The following is a 17,752-nucleotide window of genomic DNA, read 5'->3' as shown; positions in this document are numbered from 1 at the left end:
GTGTTGGGTTTTCAATGCCCAGCACTGAACTCAGAAAGTAGCTTCCGCCCACATGGTGAAACCCTCCTTTACCAGTTGGCCCTGCTGTCACATGGGAGTCTTCCGTTGGTGTGGGGGAGTACTTCCCCAGCCATCCACTCTCAAACCACTGGTCCTGCTGGGTAGCTGCTTCTTCTGCTGTACTACTAGGAGCTGCCCAGGCTGTGAGGAGAATGCTGATGGTGAGCCACATTGTCCAGGTTCTTAACAAACCCTCTGATATGTCTTTCTACATAAAGGGCAGAGATAGATACGTATGTAGGTAGATGCATACATACATACTACATACACACTCATATGATAGATGCATGCCGTATACATACATAGACACATAGATAATACATAGATAAATACATAGATACATAAATGATGGACCGATATATACATACAATATACATGAATACATACACACATACATTCATGATAGATAGATAGATAGATAGATAGATAGATAGATAGATAGATGATAGATAGATAGATAGATAGATAGATAGATAGATAGATAGATAGATACATTAACAGCTAGGGGTTTAGTCATTTAAATGCTGAAAAATAGAAATAAAACTTTTAATTTTCCAATCCTTTGATTTTCCAGATGGGAAAACAAATTTTATTTGCTGAAAATCATGTACCCAGAGTAGCATGAAGCCACGACTAGACCTTAACCTGAAGATTGTGAATTCTAAGTATTATTTTAAGTATTATGTCTATAGCCTCACATATTCTGCCAGAGAGAGCTTCTGTTGGAAGCATAATCTCCTCATTCCAGTGATTTTGCAGTGGGAACTGTGCTATGGCAACTCACAACACTGGACCTTTGCAAACAAACTGCACAACTTATAACTATACTCAGCAGAACTGGGCTGGCATGCAAACCCAGGCCGGGATGCCTGGGATGTTGCTACACTGATCTGCCATGTGATTGTCTGGGGACATTTTAAATTGCTAAAGCCTCTTCTTAACAAAGCTAATTCAGTGGAAGAAAAAACTATTTCAGCCAGTTGGAGAATCATATAAATAATAACAGTATCAGACAGGCTTAACCTTTCAAGCACTGTTTTAAAAAGGCAAGTTGGCTGGGACAAAATCCCATCAGGGTGCTTCCTGGAAAAGTCAGAAAGCCACTGACATTTTCATCTGTAACAGCTCATAGGAAATTTCTGATTCATCAGGAAAATTAGAGCCTAGAAATTGCCAAATCAAAAGAACTTTTGTGACTTACAAAATTCATTGTGTTTCATTATCTTAGAAAATGATGTGTGTGATTTTGTAATAGCAAATATATTTTTTAAGTGAAACTTGTGCTAAGTTTGTCTTTGCATTTTGCAAACCATGCCTGGGATTAACTGATTATCCAAAGGGAGGGAAGCCCTAATCTAAAATTATTTTCCATTAGTTAAGCCACTATCTCTCAGCAAACAATAAAGTTAGAAATTTTTGAATGTAATTATTTTAAAAAGCAAAAATTAAAACTATACTGCTATGATACCCAAAGTTTAAAGACTAAAGAAGTACACGTGTGCTCGCAAGCATGCACCCTATGTATGTCTCCAGCCATCATTCATTGTATAACGGTCTACAAGTGCCCAATCGTGCCCTACTGTTCTCAGGATGGTCAGAAATGGGTTAGGAAGAAATCATAAGGGCTGACTCTTTTCTAGAGTTGTAATGTCCCCTTAACGAAGTCCAGAGGTTACCAATGTGGATTTTGCAAGCATTGGTGGTAACTTTTCTTCATTAGCTGTATTTGAATTTCTAAGTATCTACTAGTAAGGATGTCCCATGCTCATCATATTTTGGCATTACATGCATTTATTCGAAGTGTCTTAAGTACCATTCTGCTTAAGTGTAAACTGTTTTACAGGAATTGATAAGATAGTTGTTAGAACCATGGGGCGGGGAGGCCTGAAATGGGTCCTGTTTCCTGTCTATTCTTTTTTTCAACAGTCTTCTTCTCAGATCAGCCCCTAATCTTTATGCATACCTCAAATAAACTATGGTAAAGAATAGAATTCAATGCCTACCAGACATTCAGTACAATGCCCAGAACACTGGAATCCAGGTTTCAAGCTTTTCCTTGATTAAACACGTCCATCGAACGAGGAACGCCTCGGCTCTTTGTTTCTTAAGTAGCTGTTTACTATATTTCCCCTTTAAGACTATTCAAGGTTATGAAAATGGTGTTGGAATATAATTTTTAAATGCTACAAGATGTTATCTCAAGGATCAGTTTTATTCCAAAGAAGGCAGGCATCTCTCTAAGATACAGAGGAAAGTTGAATACATTTCACTTTTTCTTTGTTTTCTTGTCCTAGGTTCATAATCCAGAGGTGAAACATGAGATTGTTTTTTGGAAAATCTGAGATACTTTAATAAGTAGAAATAGCAATAAGAGCATCGGGACCTTTCCCAAGTTGTTCTGACAAAAGAATTGTAGCTTAGAATTAGAAAAGAAACCATATGGGCCCTGACTTTCCACCAAGGACAGAATAGTACCATTCTACCACAAAGCAAGGAAGGGAATGTGGGAATAAAGAAACCGGGTGCACCACAGGTCTTCCCCAAAGTTGATTTCAAAGATTTGCCCATTTGTGAAGCTTCCCCTCCAGATCCGACACTAAATACTTGAGAGCATGTTCCCAGGACACATTTCTGAAAACACACACCAACCACCAAAACAGAGCCATTAGGAAGCATCAGCACAAAAACACCATCTCATATCTACCCTGTAAGCATTCTAGTCTCTTGGAAAATTTGACAACTTGCCACTTTTCTTCCTTTTTTCTAAAAATTGTGTGCAGATGTGGCCCCTTTTAGTCTTGCAGATACATTGCAGAGACAAAAATTATGGCTAAATAGCTAAACAACATCTCTGCTAACTTGGGTACCAGAACTTCAGAGCATCATCCTTCTTACTTGTGCTTGTAACATGTGGAGTCTCCTCTTCATCCTGATACTCATGGTGATTGACAGGAGGCTGTGGTTCCTGGGTTGAGTTTTCTTCATGAGCAATGGTGCTGTTTCTGTCTACATCTGTTGTGATGATGGTTAAGCACACTGTGACTTTTAAACAAATCGTCTTTAATAATCTTTTTTTTCCACTAAAGTACCTGTTACCAACAGGTCCTATGCCCAAGCACTATCTCTAAGTACTTACTCTCAATAAATCTGAGTGATTTCACTAAGCTGTCCTCTGAGAAAATGAACAGATACAAACTTCTTTGATATTACTTATTCCAGAATAACTACCTTGTCAGAGACAGTACCATAAATAATTCATATATATTCATTTTAATAAAAAGTGACTTGAAATACCTTGTGTCCAGGTAGTATGGTTGATAAATGACACCCATGTGGAGTTGAGTACCCTCATAAAAGTTCACTAATGATCTGTGATAAGACATTAACTAAATTTCCCACCGTGTCCAGATGTTTAACCTTCACAACGTCATAGGCTTTGAGGGAAAGATTCATAAACAAAATGTGCATAACTCATTACCAGTCATCCTGGTGGTTGTCTGAAGTAGTACTTCTGGATTTGAATGGCTTGGCTTCCCCTGGGTCCAGTCCTGGTTCTGTACTGGGTGGTCAGAAACCCGTGGAGTGGATGAAACTGTGATAATGATGATTGAAGCAATTAGAAAATGTTATTTCTGGAGCCTTCGTTGCTTGCTTTGTACATTTTACTCCTCTGTAGTCTACACACCAGCTCATCTATACAGGGTTGTATAGATGGTTGAGTGGAAATGGAGAGAAAGGAGAGCCTTCAGCTTCATCCGCCATGTTGTTTTGTATCTCAATGTCCTTCATATTCTGTCACAGAATACCTTTGGGTTTAGAACATGAGATCTTCTGGATAAAATAGTCAAGGAGGTTGCAGCAGCAGGAAGAACAGCTTTGAAAATACTAGCCCTCCACCAAGAATTGCCAAAGACATGCAGAGTTTTGTCATCCATGCCAACTGCAGAAGCCCTCTGCACCTGGAAGTCCAAGCCATTCGTTGGTATCATTGGTAGGCGTGCTAGCTGTAGATCCTTAAGCTGAAGAAGTTGATAGCTGAGTTATAACTCAGGAATCACTATTTTGTTAGTGATTTTGCTGGGGAAAAGAAAAAAAACCACAAGACCCAAAGCTTTCATGTAGATGATCATCAGAAGGAATCGCTGCCTCAGAGCCATTTGGCTTAGTTACATTTTTTCAGAACATACACCAAAAAGCCATGACATTCTTACTAAATAAAGAACATGTTATAAGCAAGCCAACACAGCCACTGAAAGAGGACCAAGATGCATATGCTCATAGAAAAACTAAGAAGTAACCGGCACCATCAGCACAGCACACTGGAAAACAAAGACATGTCAGTTCACCAATGCCCCAATAGCAAGCCAAATGAAAAGCCTGGAGAGAAAATGCAAATGAGATTCATTTTGACAGAATCAGAAACTATATATTTCGTGAAAAACTTATTTGCAAGTTCATCTTCCTTCAAATTTTACTTTGATACCCAAATTAAAAAAAAAACATTACAAGAAAATACTTAGTCATTAACCACATTTCTAATAAGTATGAAAAAGTGATAGTTAGCCCAAGCCTCCAGGAGAAAGAGCATCCTGTTGAATCAAAGGGCATAGGTGTTAGTTAGAAAGTAAACTGAACTTGAATACACATTGCAAAGATGGGGGAAAATGGCATGGTAACTTTATCCCTTGGAGAGTGACCATATTAATGCATTTTCAAGAGGAGCTTTTGAGATTCCTGTGTAGAAAAGCTGTGTCCTGAATCCAGAAGATACTGTGATAGTGATGCTTACTGTGTGGGGTTCTCAGGGTTCTTCTCTAATGTTGCTAAGCTCTGAGGAGTGCACCACTTAAGACTGTACACAGAAAATCTGGTCTGTCTCTAGGGTTTACTGTACCAGTACCACACGCTCAGATGTCTTCAAGTCACAAACTACTTTTAGGTCCTGCCCTCTCACTAGGTGCTATTCTCTTGGGAATGAAATCCTCCGATTGCAATGGGGTGGATAAAGCTCCTGTTGTCTAAGATAGCTAATGCGGTACCCCAAATCCCTTCTCCAAATGGTAATTAAATCAGTTTTATGATTCTCATCTCTGTCCAGCAAAATCTTAGCTTCTGACAAGTTCATCGGGCAGAACGGGACACTTTTCTCTACATTCTCCCTCTCAGGGTCCTTAGGGAGTTTTATAGAGCTCACAGATTTGCACATGATCACACAGCGGTGCCACTCTCTGCTTTTGCTAATTATCAACGCCTTTTAAAAAGCTTAGCTGGTAGTTAATCTTCCTTCTACTGTCGTTCTGTTATATTGGTGTCCAGAAAGTTGGTTGAAACTTTTTAAAATTAAATTTTTAAATTAAATTTTAATTGCAACCATTTTTTTTTGATTAATTAAGGACGTTCTTGAGCTCTGGCTTCTATGTCTTAAGTCATTCTAGGGCCTCCCAAGCTTTCAGTCCAGGGTCATACCCAACTTTTCATCCCTATCCTCCAAGTCACATTAACATCTGTCCCAGTATCCACCAGCCTCCTGTAGGCACAAGTTCTGGCCTTTGTTCCCTGTGCTCCCATCGTCTGGCACAGCAGAGACACAGTGAGTATTGGCTGTGGCTCTTTAATGTGCCATTCCCTAGCTCCACTTGAGAATGAGGATATTCTATAAGAGAAGACATGGATAAACAGAACAGGGAGAAGTGTCTGAAACTTCAGGAGCTATTTTTCTCAGCAATATGCTTTGGTTTCCATTCACAAAATTTTATTTCCTCCTCCAAAATCTCATCAGAATGGAACTGAAATAAAATCACAGGTTCACATCATCCGTTTCCCAAGAGAGATACCACATCATGTAGGTCCCTCAGCAAGCCTTGCACGAATGGTTCTACTGTAATTGATTGTTCTTACTGGTGCTGGAGATAAAATCTTCATCATCATCAATGCCTGATCCAGAAAAACTGGGGAATTTGTCTGTGTCATCTTCATTTTCCTCCTGTGGCTCCCAGCCTGTTGGGTTGGTATTTGATTCCGTACCTGTTGTGGTGACTTACATTAGTAGTTGAGCTGGCTACCAAGCAACCCGTTTTACCAAGGAGGAAAGTCAGGCATGGGTGGTATTATGGAGTTCCCAGGATTTTAAGAAGAAAGTGAAAAAGTAAGTTTGTATATCTGTAAGCCCTCATCTCTGAAGCTAATACATGGACCTTAAAACAATTGGCTGTGATTTTTACAACTCAATATTCTTTAAGGAGGCTAAGAATAACTACGGGCAGAGTCTACCTGAGAAGTTAGAGAAAAATACAACAAAACACAGGCCCAAGCAAATTCCCCTTGCTTTCAGGTGTCTTTCTTATTACATCTTTGGAATATTCTATTAAAGCTAAAGAGTCGGGGCAAGAATAGGATGGGTTTATATCTCCCTATTTGCTCTGTCAAGACATCTTCATTGATACTCCAATGTCAAGTCTCTACTATTACATAGCTACAATCATATATTTTAAATTCATTTTAAAATTCATTCTTCTGGTCTTACTTCTTATCAGGTTCATTGGTTATATGAAGTAAGGGGCTTGATTTTGACATTTCTAGAAAGGTACATGCAGTTTCTCGGTCTTTATCTTTCACCTGTGTCTCTAATGCAAATAGAAGGAACACTGTTCATCCTCAATAAAAATTCCCATAGAGGAAAAAATGTCAATTAGCAGAAATGTTCTTGCCATTTATTATTCAATCAAAAAGGTTCAAAGAGGATGATGACAGTGGACCTCAGCCCAGGGTTTGGGAACTCCTCACTTTCAATTTTTGGATGCTGCTTTTAAAAAGAAAATGGAAACCTTTTTTTTTTTTTTTTTTTTTGGATTTTTTTCGAGACAGGGTTTCTCCGTTGCTTTTGTAGACCAGGCTGGCTTCAAACTCACAGAGATCTGCCTGCCTCTGCCTCCCGAGTGCTGGGATTAAAGATGTGTGCCACCACCGCCCGGCTGAAAATGGAAACCTTTGACCTCTTCTCAGCAGTTACTGAAAAGGTGCCTTTTTTTTATTAAAAAGTGCTCTTCTAACTTCTGAATGCGACTCAGGCTATCTAATGGGATCACCATTTGGTTTTCTTATTATTGGTGTCCAACCCAAGATTAAATCAATTGATAGAAAGCTATATGTTGGTAGTTTTGCCTATGTTTTTTATATTCTTATAAAAAGTTTTGACTTTGCTAATTTGAGGATATTCCCAGACACTCTTTTAGAGTTGGAATGTTCTGTTATCACCAGCATCTTGCCCCACTTTGTAATTTCCTAATTAACTTTATCCTAGGCTATATTGATTCCTATAAAGTATAGAGAAGAAACCATGTATTAGTAATATTAAAAACAAGCATAAAGATATCAGAGTTCATGATCCTTCCTAAATTGACACAAACATTTTTAGGACAGAATGACATTTAGACTTGAACCACGTCCCATGGGTTAATGAGAATTATTAAGGGCTGTCAAACAGGCATATGATATACGGTATCTCTGTCTCATTACCAGGCATCTTCGTTGTTGTATGAAGATGACTCTTGGACTCTGATGGTTGAAAAAACCATGAAAACCAGTCCTGGGCTTCTTGCCTCTTGGGCGGTGTGTCAGGGGTGGTCATCAAGGCTGTTGTAACCGTGATTAAATTGATTGTTGAAATGTTAATTATCAGTTCCTAAGAAATAGCATGGTAAATGCTCTCACTCTCTCCCTATCTTGACATAGCTAGTAGGAAGAAAGGAAAGAAGAAAAGAAGTTCCATTTCTTTCAGGAGCCCAAACTGAAGTCCATAGAACGCCAGAGGTGGAAGAACCTTAAACACAAGTGGTTCACACTTTCATCTAAGATGAAAAGCCAGTGCTAGATACTTGTCTGAAGTCCAGTTTGCAATGGAGACATCTCAAAAATTACACGAGAACTATCTAAAGTTTCAGTCTATAAAAGGATTGAATATTTGTCTCCTTCCCCATGAGGCCAAGTTAGAAGCAGTGGTGAGAATTTCAGATACAGAGCACTCTTTTAAAAACTAGAATTAAAATATCAGATGATATCTTAAATAATTTAAGTTGAACTAAACAATTTAAGATCCTCTCCAAATCTGAACCATTGTGATTTTAGTGGTCAGCTCTTAGGAACCCAAGCCCTTTGATGTTCTTCACAATTGAAGGTGGCCAACCAATATCATCCCCAGGAGTTTAGGGTATGATATTCTGCCGGAAGTAGCAGGCATATAATCCCGTGAATCCCAAATGCAAGTGAGAACGGAACAGGAAGGGGGACACAGAAGAAGATGTCTTCCCACTGCTTCCCAAGGGGGCGCACATACCCTAGAGACATTCCCCATAATCATTTTCATGTCCACACACTACTTTGCAGAAAAGAGCAGTCCATTTTGAGTTCCATTTTTTAGAAATAGTATAATGTACCAAGAAAAACAGGAAGAAATGAAGGGACCCAATGACTCCACCAGTGCCAAAGCAAGTCTTGATTTGAACACTCTCAAAGGCTGCCAATTATGTCATCAATGATGCGCATGGAAATAATAGGAAACCCAAAAAACCAGGATAAGTTTAAGCAGAGAAAGCTGAAGCCATCAGTAAGTTTCCGAATACAACTATCAATGGAATTCCTTTTGCCAGCTATCAAGAGTGCTGAGAACCAATCCAAGAGAGCTGCAGAGCCCTTTCATTCACGTTATTTGTCCTCTGAAGGTGTTATCATGCACGTCAGGATAACAAACAACATTTCCTTATTCTGCCATCTCTTCCTTGTGCCCACCTCAGCATGACATTAATCACTGTGGTGTGTTAACCACAGCAGAACATCAGCAGAGTCCCTTACATGATGGTTTGTAGAGGAAGGATATAGTTTATCACGGCCTTACAAGGAGAGCAAATGTCTAAGGCCACTCTTCCTTATGACACCTTGTCTGCAGAGAGAATGCCTATTCAGAAATTATCTGTTCATACAAGTTAGCAAATGAAGAAATCCCTATTACCTCCCATTATTATAGGCTGATTCCCTTTCCCAACTCTCCAGGCAAAGCTGCCAGGTCAAGTCAAAATAACTGAGAGCTAATGACCAAATGCTCCCAGAGCTTACTTGTGACCTCTACACTCTGTTATAAAGCAACAGGTCATTGTCATTCTTAAAACTTTTGTAAAAGGTTTTCAGTGTCCAAAGGAATGAAAAAACTCCATGCTTCCTGTTCGTGAACTAGTCCTTCTCTCTTATTGATACAATTGTTTGGTCAGTTGATGTCTTTCTAGAGGTCACCTTCTGAATGAGTCATAGTCATAGGGAAAAAAATCATCTGCGTTTGTGTTCATGTTGCCAAAATGAAAGCAGGGCATTTAGGAGACACTGGATCCACAGGTCTCAGGCCACTGAATGGTAGCAGAACCTGATGCCAGCACGAATGCCTGTCTCTATATGATAATGAACACCCATCTCTAACACCTCACTGAAGACAGGTGACAAGCAAAAGATACGAGAGTTTACCTGCAGTTGATGCTGTGGGCTCCTGAGTCTGTGTCGCGGATTGTGAATTACCAAACCAAAACCACATCCAGTTATTTTGTTTCTGAGTTGCTGCAGCAACTAGATCAATTATGAAAATATCATTTAGTGAGATTCCCCTGTCCTTTACAAAACCTGTACTCCCTGTCCTATATAGAATATTTCTATTTATTATAGAATGAGGATTTTAAAAATGAATTCAAGCTCCACTTTTATCTTTCCAGCCTCCTAACATCTCCCAGGATTGTAGTGCCCCAAACAGCAGATTAGAGCATTGGTTCAATGCTTCTCAGTCTTCTACGCCAACTCATCAAGTCATGACCAGAGAAATCTGAAGCAGCAAACTAACTGCAGTGGGCAGAGATTTGTTCTTCTCCTGATGGCATCTGTCATTCAAACATGATCTGGAGGTCTTCCGTGCAGCAGAGCTTACAATGACTTCATCTTTGGAAAGTCTTTGAGGATGTCTGCATCTTCTCTGTTCAACGTCGTGCCCAGGTAGTCTGTGACATCTGGCTCCACCCACACTCATCAAACACAAGTTAAACTTTATTGTTGGGCAAGAATTTTGGAGATAGTGCAAATTTAAAATGTTGTCACTAGATGAAATTTTCTCCAGTATCTATTACTTTCCTATGTAGAACTGATAAAAGCAAAGAATCATTGAACTCTATTTAAGTTAGAGAAAGGCTAATAAAAACATTTATTAATTAAAAAAAAATCTTTTATCTGACTTTCAAGTTGGACTGTTTCCAGAATGTTCCTTTATAGAAACAAGATGGCAAATTTCATTGAGATAAATATCTGAATCAACTCTAGCTTTAAAAAGAAAATGTTTTAAATCAAACAGTTCTCTGAAAACCTTTGGTCTTCTCAGACTGCAGGTAGTTCTTGCGTACCATGGAGAACTTACTGGATGTCATGTGAACTCCATTTCAGAACTGGGACATCACACACGAGTGTCAAAGATCACATTAGTGAGAGCAGAGATAGAAGTTACTCACAATGGCCCAGTAAGATACCCACAAGAGTCTACAGACTCCCCATTATCGGATATTGCACTAAAGATGCTTAGTTTCTGTCGCTCACCCAGAAGTACCCCAGAAAAAAAGAGCTGACAAGAAATGGACATGCAGGAGGCAAATGGGCATCCTTTCTCTCTTTCTAAACGGAGTTATGTGAGAGGAGATAATGAAAGAAATGTCAGCCTAGCCATCAGTTTCTGATTCGCCCCACCCAAGTAAGGTCCTGCGAGACAGAAAACAAATTATTCATTTGACACCCAGAAGACAGGAAGTGGAGCTTTCCAAGGCAAGAGCCTATTTCCTAAATTAGTTTAGGCTTCTTGATTCCAGAGAATTCCAGAAGGCCAATAAGAAAGGACTAGTGACACACCCCCAGTCAGACTCTTCCAAAAATAATATTTATAATTAACAGTCAGTGGGAAACTCCAAGTCGAAAGAGTCTGTTGTTCCTGCTAGTTCTCCCTGTTGCCACCCACTGAGCACCCTTGAGAAAGGAACGAGCTAGTTTGGCTAAGCCAAACACGGCTTCTTCCATGTCCTCAGCCAGCCTAGCTCTTGACCTCTGCTCCCCTGCAGGCTAATCTGTGTCCACTCCCTCTCACTATGTCTCAACCCTCCACCCAACAGTGATAAGTGAGCTCCTGGGATGCTCCTCTTTGGACTCAAAAAGCAGGATGCTACTCAGAAGGCTTCTCCATGCCAACTCTGTCGTACCACATGCTATGTCCAAGTACCCCTACCCTGGTGGGGGAATTAGCCCCTCTTCCTCACCTATTGGAAGGAACTAAGTTGCGTGCTCTGTTAAAAAAGAAAGCAAAATTCTCCTTTCCCTCGAAGTCTGATCTGCGCTTTTGTTAAACCTCACACACTCCTTTCCTTTGATTTCTGAGCTAGGATGTTGTATCCAGGAAGGTGGAGCCACCTCTGATCCCCATAAACTAGAGGGGTATCTGGACCAGAGAAGCCACACAGTCTGGAGTGAGTGGATAAAAACTTCACACACCCTGGTTTCTCTTTGCTATCATCCTCTAATTTTAGCTACCATAGAGAAGAAATGACCTGGGAGGGCGTTGGATGCATGAAAAGATATGCCTTGAGTACTTGCCCATGTGTGGAGGTCGGAGGTTCTTTCCTGTCATACTTTTTGACATAGGAGCTCTCCCTGAACCTGCAGCTCACTTGTTTGAGCTGTCAAGCTCAAGTTTTTATGTGGACACTGGGGATCAAAACACCCAGGTCTTCATGCTGTAAGGCAAGCACTTTACACACCGAGTGTCTCTAAGACCCCAGAATCTGATGGAGGATTTTTTTGGACAGACTTCAAAGAATTTCCTGGGAATGAATGGAATTCTACACCTGTTCATGTCCCCCATTCCTCTCACTCAGCAACCTGATAACAGAAATTGAAAACATTGCTAATTTCCATCAGAGTGTTGGGGAGGCTCTCTGACTTCTGAGTGACTAGGGGATTAACAAGGGCTTGAATACTCACAAGCCAGTATGCTCCTGCCAAACCGGGAAGAAGCCAGAGTTCCACCCCTTGCAAGTTGCAGCCAGGAAATGAGAAAATGCACACCATACTAGGATACCCAGTGAAGACTTAGCTTCCCGTTTTGGTTTGAATAGTCCTCCACAGAAGGAGCCCCGTCAACTGAAACCCCATTCTAAACAAACAACAGGCAGGGAAATGGAGGAGATAAGGAGCTCTGAGCACCTTTCCAACAGAGCCCAGCTGCACAAACCCAAAGTCCCCTAGCCACATACCCGAAGAGCACTGGACTCTTCCCTAACAGAGTGCAGTCTAGAGCACTGCAGCTGGCAAAGGTACTCAGAAACCCCTCACGCCACTGCGAGTTTGACCATGCTCCAGAGAATATATGGGCAACACAAATTGCTTTTGATATATTTGTTCTTTCTTTGTTATTGTTGTGTTTTTTTTTTTTTTTTGAGGGGAGGTCAGAAGGGTGGGGGATGGACCTAGGAGGAGTGGGAAGTGAGTGTTATTGGGGTACATTGTATGAAATTCCCAAATAATCAATAAAAATATTATGCTAGTAAAAAGAAAACCCTTCACATTTGTTCCTTGGACCAAAACACAAGAATGGTTTAGAATAGCATGGTTGAGGACTAGGACTGGATAGTACACAATCAGAACCTTGAAAATAAATCAGATTAAAACATAGGGTTTTCGGGTAAGGCTACAGAAGGAACTCCCAGGATGCTGTGCACACTCTGCAGCCATAACTTTAAAAGAATAGTCTTATGCATAGTGAAAAGCAACAATAATGAACAAAACAACAGCAAATATTCTTTCCGTAAGAGATCTGAGGCAATGCCCAGACATCAGCAACAAGAGAAAAGAGCCACCTCCCTGAAGAAACCCTTCCAGAATGGCGCACCTTATCCCAAGATAAGAGGAACAGAAGCGAAGATGGAGGAAATGTGAAGAGAAGGAGTCAGTGCACACCGGCCAGGAGCATGGACAGGCACAGGGACCTGACCCTCGATGCCTAGGGACAACAGAAAACACCTGGGTGTGCGTCACTCAGGAGGGCCATTGGCATTCGCCAAAGAGTTGCTATCGGAAAAACACGGGGATTCCCTTCTTACTGGTGCTTGGGGTGCTCCTGGTGAAGTAGGATTCATCCTCATCTCCAGTTGAGTGTTTGGTGGGAAGGGAGGTGTGGAAAATGTAGCCTTCTGAGGTGCTCTTCTCACTGGAAGATCCGCTACTGACATCAACATCAATAGTATTTGAGGCGTCGATGTCTTCTTGGTGTGTCCTATACTCTCCCGTCTTGCTGTAGCGGGTGCCATCACGGTTGACAATAGCTAAGGGGAGACAGAGGGCACCTTCAGAACCTCACAGCACATAGATCTTGAGTATAGGAAAGACAGTGGGCTGTCGTGTGACATGACATGACATGACATTTGAGGCTACCTTTACTTGTTTTAAGAACATCTGTCTGTCTAGTGCTGAGATAGAGTGGATGAGATGAAGATGAGGCAGAGAAAGCTGAGGTGCTAGGGAGTGCCCACACTTGAATCTGAGCTTCGGATATCTCTAGACCAGGTAACCCCGGGAGCTTCAGCTTCCTTACTCATAAAGGAATGGCACTGTTTTCTGGATGGGGTCATGATTAGTGTCCTGAATAGTAGTTAAAATAACTGGAGGCTCCATCCTTTCCTGCCCTTTACAGTCCCTTCTGAAATATGTATAAATTGTGTTGTTATTAATTCCATCTATCTCCAGAAAGGATCTGAAATAGAGTTGTATGGCCTCCACAAAGAAGATAAATTTGTAATCCATTAGAAAGATTCTTTCTAAGGGGGTAATTTTTGCCAGTTTAAGCAAACCCCTATTTCTGGGTAAAAAAAATTGATTTGTCTAACTATTACCAGACATTCAACCATACTCAGGGAAATTCAACATTAAAATTGGCAAACACACACACACACACACACACATACACACACACAAATCTTTGGTTTTATAAACAACTGACCAGAATGAACCAGAGGAGAAAAAGTACAAATTAATTTTTTATCCATTCTTAAAATGTATTTTTTTTTGCCTTGAGCCTCAACCATTTGCTACAAGTGTGTATTCTCTGGGAATATTTTCTGCTGAATGGTATGGGTGCTACCAAGGATTCCTTATATTTCACTTGTCTAACTTGCTTAAATAAAAATATTAGTAAAACCAGTGTTGGGGAAAAAAAACATTCAAAGGTCTCAATCATCATGACAGTGACGCAGAAAAAGATCTGAGATGATCGCTGACTGCGAAGGGCTACATTCTTCTGTTCAACTCCAAGCTAAGACGATGTATATTGCCTGACTTTTAAAAAACGTATAACTTAATATTTGTGCACCTGGATGAGCTTAGTGCACCATGTGTGTGCAGGAGTCCACACGGGCTAGAAGAGGGAGTTCGATCCTGAACTGGCGTTGCAGGCAGCTATGACAACCCTGTTGGGGCTGGGAACTGAACCCAGGTTCTGTGCAAAAGCAGTTAGTGCTCTCGACACTGAGGCATCTTTCTGACCACCAGATAGTTTATGAAGAATGAGGCTTATTTTGATTAAACTCAGTCTAGGCTGAGAAGTTCAAGAACACCACCCCAGTGTCTGCTTGGGATCTGCTGAAGGTTTTCTTATTTGTTTGCCATCGTATGGCAGAGAGCGTCATTGTGATAAGACAGCAAGCAAGCCTGCTTCTTCTCCTCATCACCTTATGAAGCTACCAGTGTCGTCAGGCCTCCCCTTCTCTACTTATCCAATACCAACCACTTCTCAAAGATCTCAACCCCAATTGCTATAAATGTGTAAAGTTGGGAGGTATATTTCCATACATGAAAGCTTGGGGTGGACATATTCAAACCATGGTATTGACCAAACTTATAGAAGTCTGGACTTAGAAGGAATTGTTCAGGAACTGTGGAACTAGGCATTTCTTAAACATCTGATACGGGCCAGGAACACACGAGACACATTAGAGTTGAGTGATAATTCTTACATGATGTATCTTATACCTAAGAGGAAACTGAAGCTCAGGAAAGATTGTCGCTCTAATATCATATGGAGCTGTTGGGATGGGAAGCATCCTCTGGCTGCTACAGGGCACAGACCAAAGGAGAGGCTGGGTTTCCACAGTCTAGGCAGAGCTCATCCCACTACTACTACCACTGTGTCCACACACCCTGCTGGGATCTGGGCCCAGGGGAGCAGAAATAAACCTTTTTCAACACTGTTCTTCTTTCCAATGAGAAGAGAAGTGAAGGTACTAGGGTTTACAAGTTAACCGGTTGGGAAGTTCTGGTGAGTGTTTTCCATCTTCTTAATTGGTCCACACAATTGTCTACAGATTATCTGAGGTGGGTGTGGTATAAATTATATTGAAACACATAGCAGGAAGCTTGTGGCCTTCATAATCAAGTACTTTAGTTATGTCAACAAGAGAATTCCCATGTGGGTGTCTCCATCCCTCAAACTGCCTTAACCTTCTCTATTAGACAGAGCACAGCTCAGGTACCCAGTCTCCGACAGCTCAAAGTTAAAAACTATTATTTACCTTTCTTGCACTTAAGATGATTTGTAAGGTTACCTTTAACTTATGGTAAATGGTGTTAGTTCTCCATTTGCAATTTCTTTGGAAAACAAATGTATTCTATGTAGAAGACAAAGATCAAGTACACAGGGGAACTGTGGAGTACACAGACGGCGCCCCAGTGTGCGACAGTGGTTTTCAGATGACTGATGTTTCAGGAGTGGGGCATAGGGTAAATCAGAGAACAGTTTCAAGGCATCATGGGAAAGGGGAATGGGGTGTTAATCACAGCCATTATCCCCTTAGGGAAACAACTTAATAGCCTATTTGGATATTAACAGTAGTAGATGAACACACCCCTCCCCAGAATGAGACAAATCACCCCAAACTAGAAGAGGTACGTACTTATGGTCACTGGTCCTTCGAAGGAATTGGGCAGATCTGTGACGGATGTACAGTCTTCTTCAAGGGGCGCTATGGGGAAGAACAAAAAAAGCATGAAATAAAAATTAATAATTTAAAAAACTTCTCACATCTAATATGTCCTATTGCTCAGTTAGAATAGAGTTTGTCCTAAATAACTTTTCCTGAAACTTGATAAATCTATGAGGAACTTCTCGACCCTTTTTGATGTGTTTTTACCATCTTATTTAATGTCAAAAACTTACTATTCCCACCCCAGTAACATCACTCACTGAGAAACACACGTGTTCTAGGGCAAATGTGCGGACATGTGTAATCCTGGAGCTGGGAAAAGAGACTGGGTTATCCAAGGACAGTGGGAGATATGCTTATACGGTGGCAAGCCTGATGTTTTATGTTTAATTAGTAATAAGACAGACGTGGCCCTTCTCCAATTAAGCATACAATTAAAGAGGATTCTAAATCTCTTTTCAGTGGAAAAAGATTTGTGTAATCATCGTGACTAAACCTATAATGAAAGCAGGTAGAGACTATCATGGAAAATCATTTGTAATCCCAGATATCAATGGGATGATGGGAACTGTGGTGAACACACATGATTGACGTGGCTCCCAGAAGACTATGAAGATACTCAATATGTTATAAATAGATATGCTAGTTAAAATAACGTAACTAATGAATTTACCTGATAACCAAAATATTTAGAAACCAACAAATCCCCAGTCACTTATTACAGGATTAATGGCTTCATTAATTTGGCTGGTATTTGTGAGTGCCTCCTCCATGCACAGGGCTTCACAGCTAGGGCTGGCCACCTTTGGCATGGGCACCCACATTGTCTTGGCATTTGTCATTTGGCTTCTTTTTTCCTGTCTTCCACTTATCTTTTACTCCCACTCCTTCTTTAGGATTCCATGCCATGACTTGGGCTAACTGGTCACCCCTAGGTGTTTCTAGGCACTTTCTGGCCAGTATTGCCTAACACACTCGGAAGCCAGGAGCAATAATTTCTTGTTTCTGTGTTATTCCTTAAATCTTATATGCAGACAACAGCAATTTAACCACCACCCCAGTTTATGCCCAGGTGTTTTATTAGTAGGTATGGAGCTTTTGAACTCCAGGGAGCTATAAAGTGGCATTGCTTTAACGTAAAGTTAGGTTCCACTTGTGTACTGTAGGGCTACCCGCTCTGTTTGTTTTTCTGAGACACAGGCTGCTCTTACTCTCATGATCCTCCTGCCTGAACCTCTTAAGTGCTGGGCTTACAAGAGTGCCGCCCTCACACCCAGCTGCACAACAGCTTTTATGGTGACCATGGCCACTTCAGCATTAGATGACAATTTTGTAGGGTGCTTTCTCCTAGAGCTGCTTTCCGGCATAGAGAAAAGAAGAAAGATATTGATGGGTGGGTGGATGTGGACACACATGTATGGGAGGGCCAGGGTAGCAGAAAACGGGCAGACAGGAGTCACAAGGAAGGCAGGTGTCAAGCATTTTCAAGTTCTTTGTCACATATTGTTGCCCACTCATAACACAGGCAGAAACAGAAATCGGGCAAGCAGGTAGTGGCTGCTTCTAAGTTACTAGAAACACCTTTTGCCAAATATAAAGAGACTGGTTGTTGATTGTTTATTTGTTTGCTTGTTTGCTTGCTTGCTTTTTCCAGTCAG

General features: G+C 40.9%; 1 protein-coding gene across 5 annotated transcripts in view; it reads right to left on the bottom strand.

The window, feature by feature from the left end:
* Cd44 (CD44 molecule (Indian blood group)) overlaps positions 1-17,752 on the bottom strand; it is an 85,813-nt gene that overhangs the window by 26,733 nt on the left and 41,328 nt on the right. Inside the window, exons 4-11 of one of the 5 annotated variants that reach the window (XM_057781277.1) lie at positions 16,065-16,133; positions 13,221-13,442; positions 9,568-9,666; positions 7,576-7,692; positions 5,959-6,084; positions 3,539-3,652; positions 2,956-3,072; positions 73-201 (exon numbers count right to left, since the gene is read on the bottom strand). In XM_057781277.1, the coding sequence (XP_057637260.1) occupies positions 73-201; positions 2,956-3,072; positions 3,539-3,652; positions 5,959-6,084; positions 7,576-7,692; positions 9,568-9,666; positions 13,221-13,442; positions 16,065-16,133 (993 nt within the window). The remainder of the gene's footprint in view (positions 1-72; positions 202-2,955; positions 3,073-3,538; positions 3,653-5,958; positions 6,085-7,575; positions 7,693-9,567; positions 9,667-13,220; positions 13,443-16,064; positions 16,134-17,752) is intronic. The other 4 variants (XM_057781273.1, XM_057781275.1, XM_057781274.1 and 1 more) reach the window with 4 other exon arrangements.

Source organism: Chionomys nivalis, chromosome 9 (genome assembly GCF_950005125.1).
Source record: "Chionomys nivalis chromosome 9, mChiNiv1.1, whole genome shotgun sequence".
In the NCBI taxonomy this organism is placed as follows: domain Eukaryota; kingdom Metazoa; phylum Chordata; class Mammalia; order Rodentia; family Cricetidae; genus Chionomys; species Chionomys nivalis.
The sequence above is the reverse complement of the archived record's forward strand: the minus strand, read 5'-3'. Positions and strand labels throughout refer to the sequence as shown.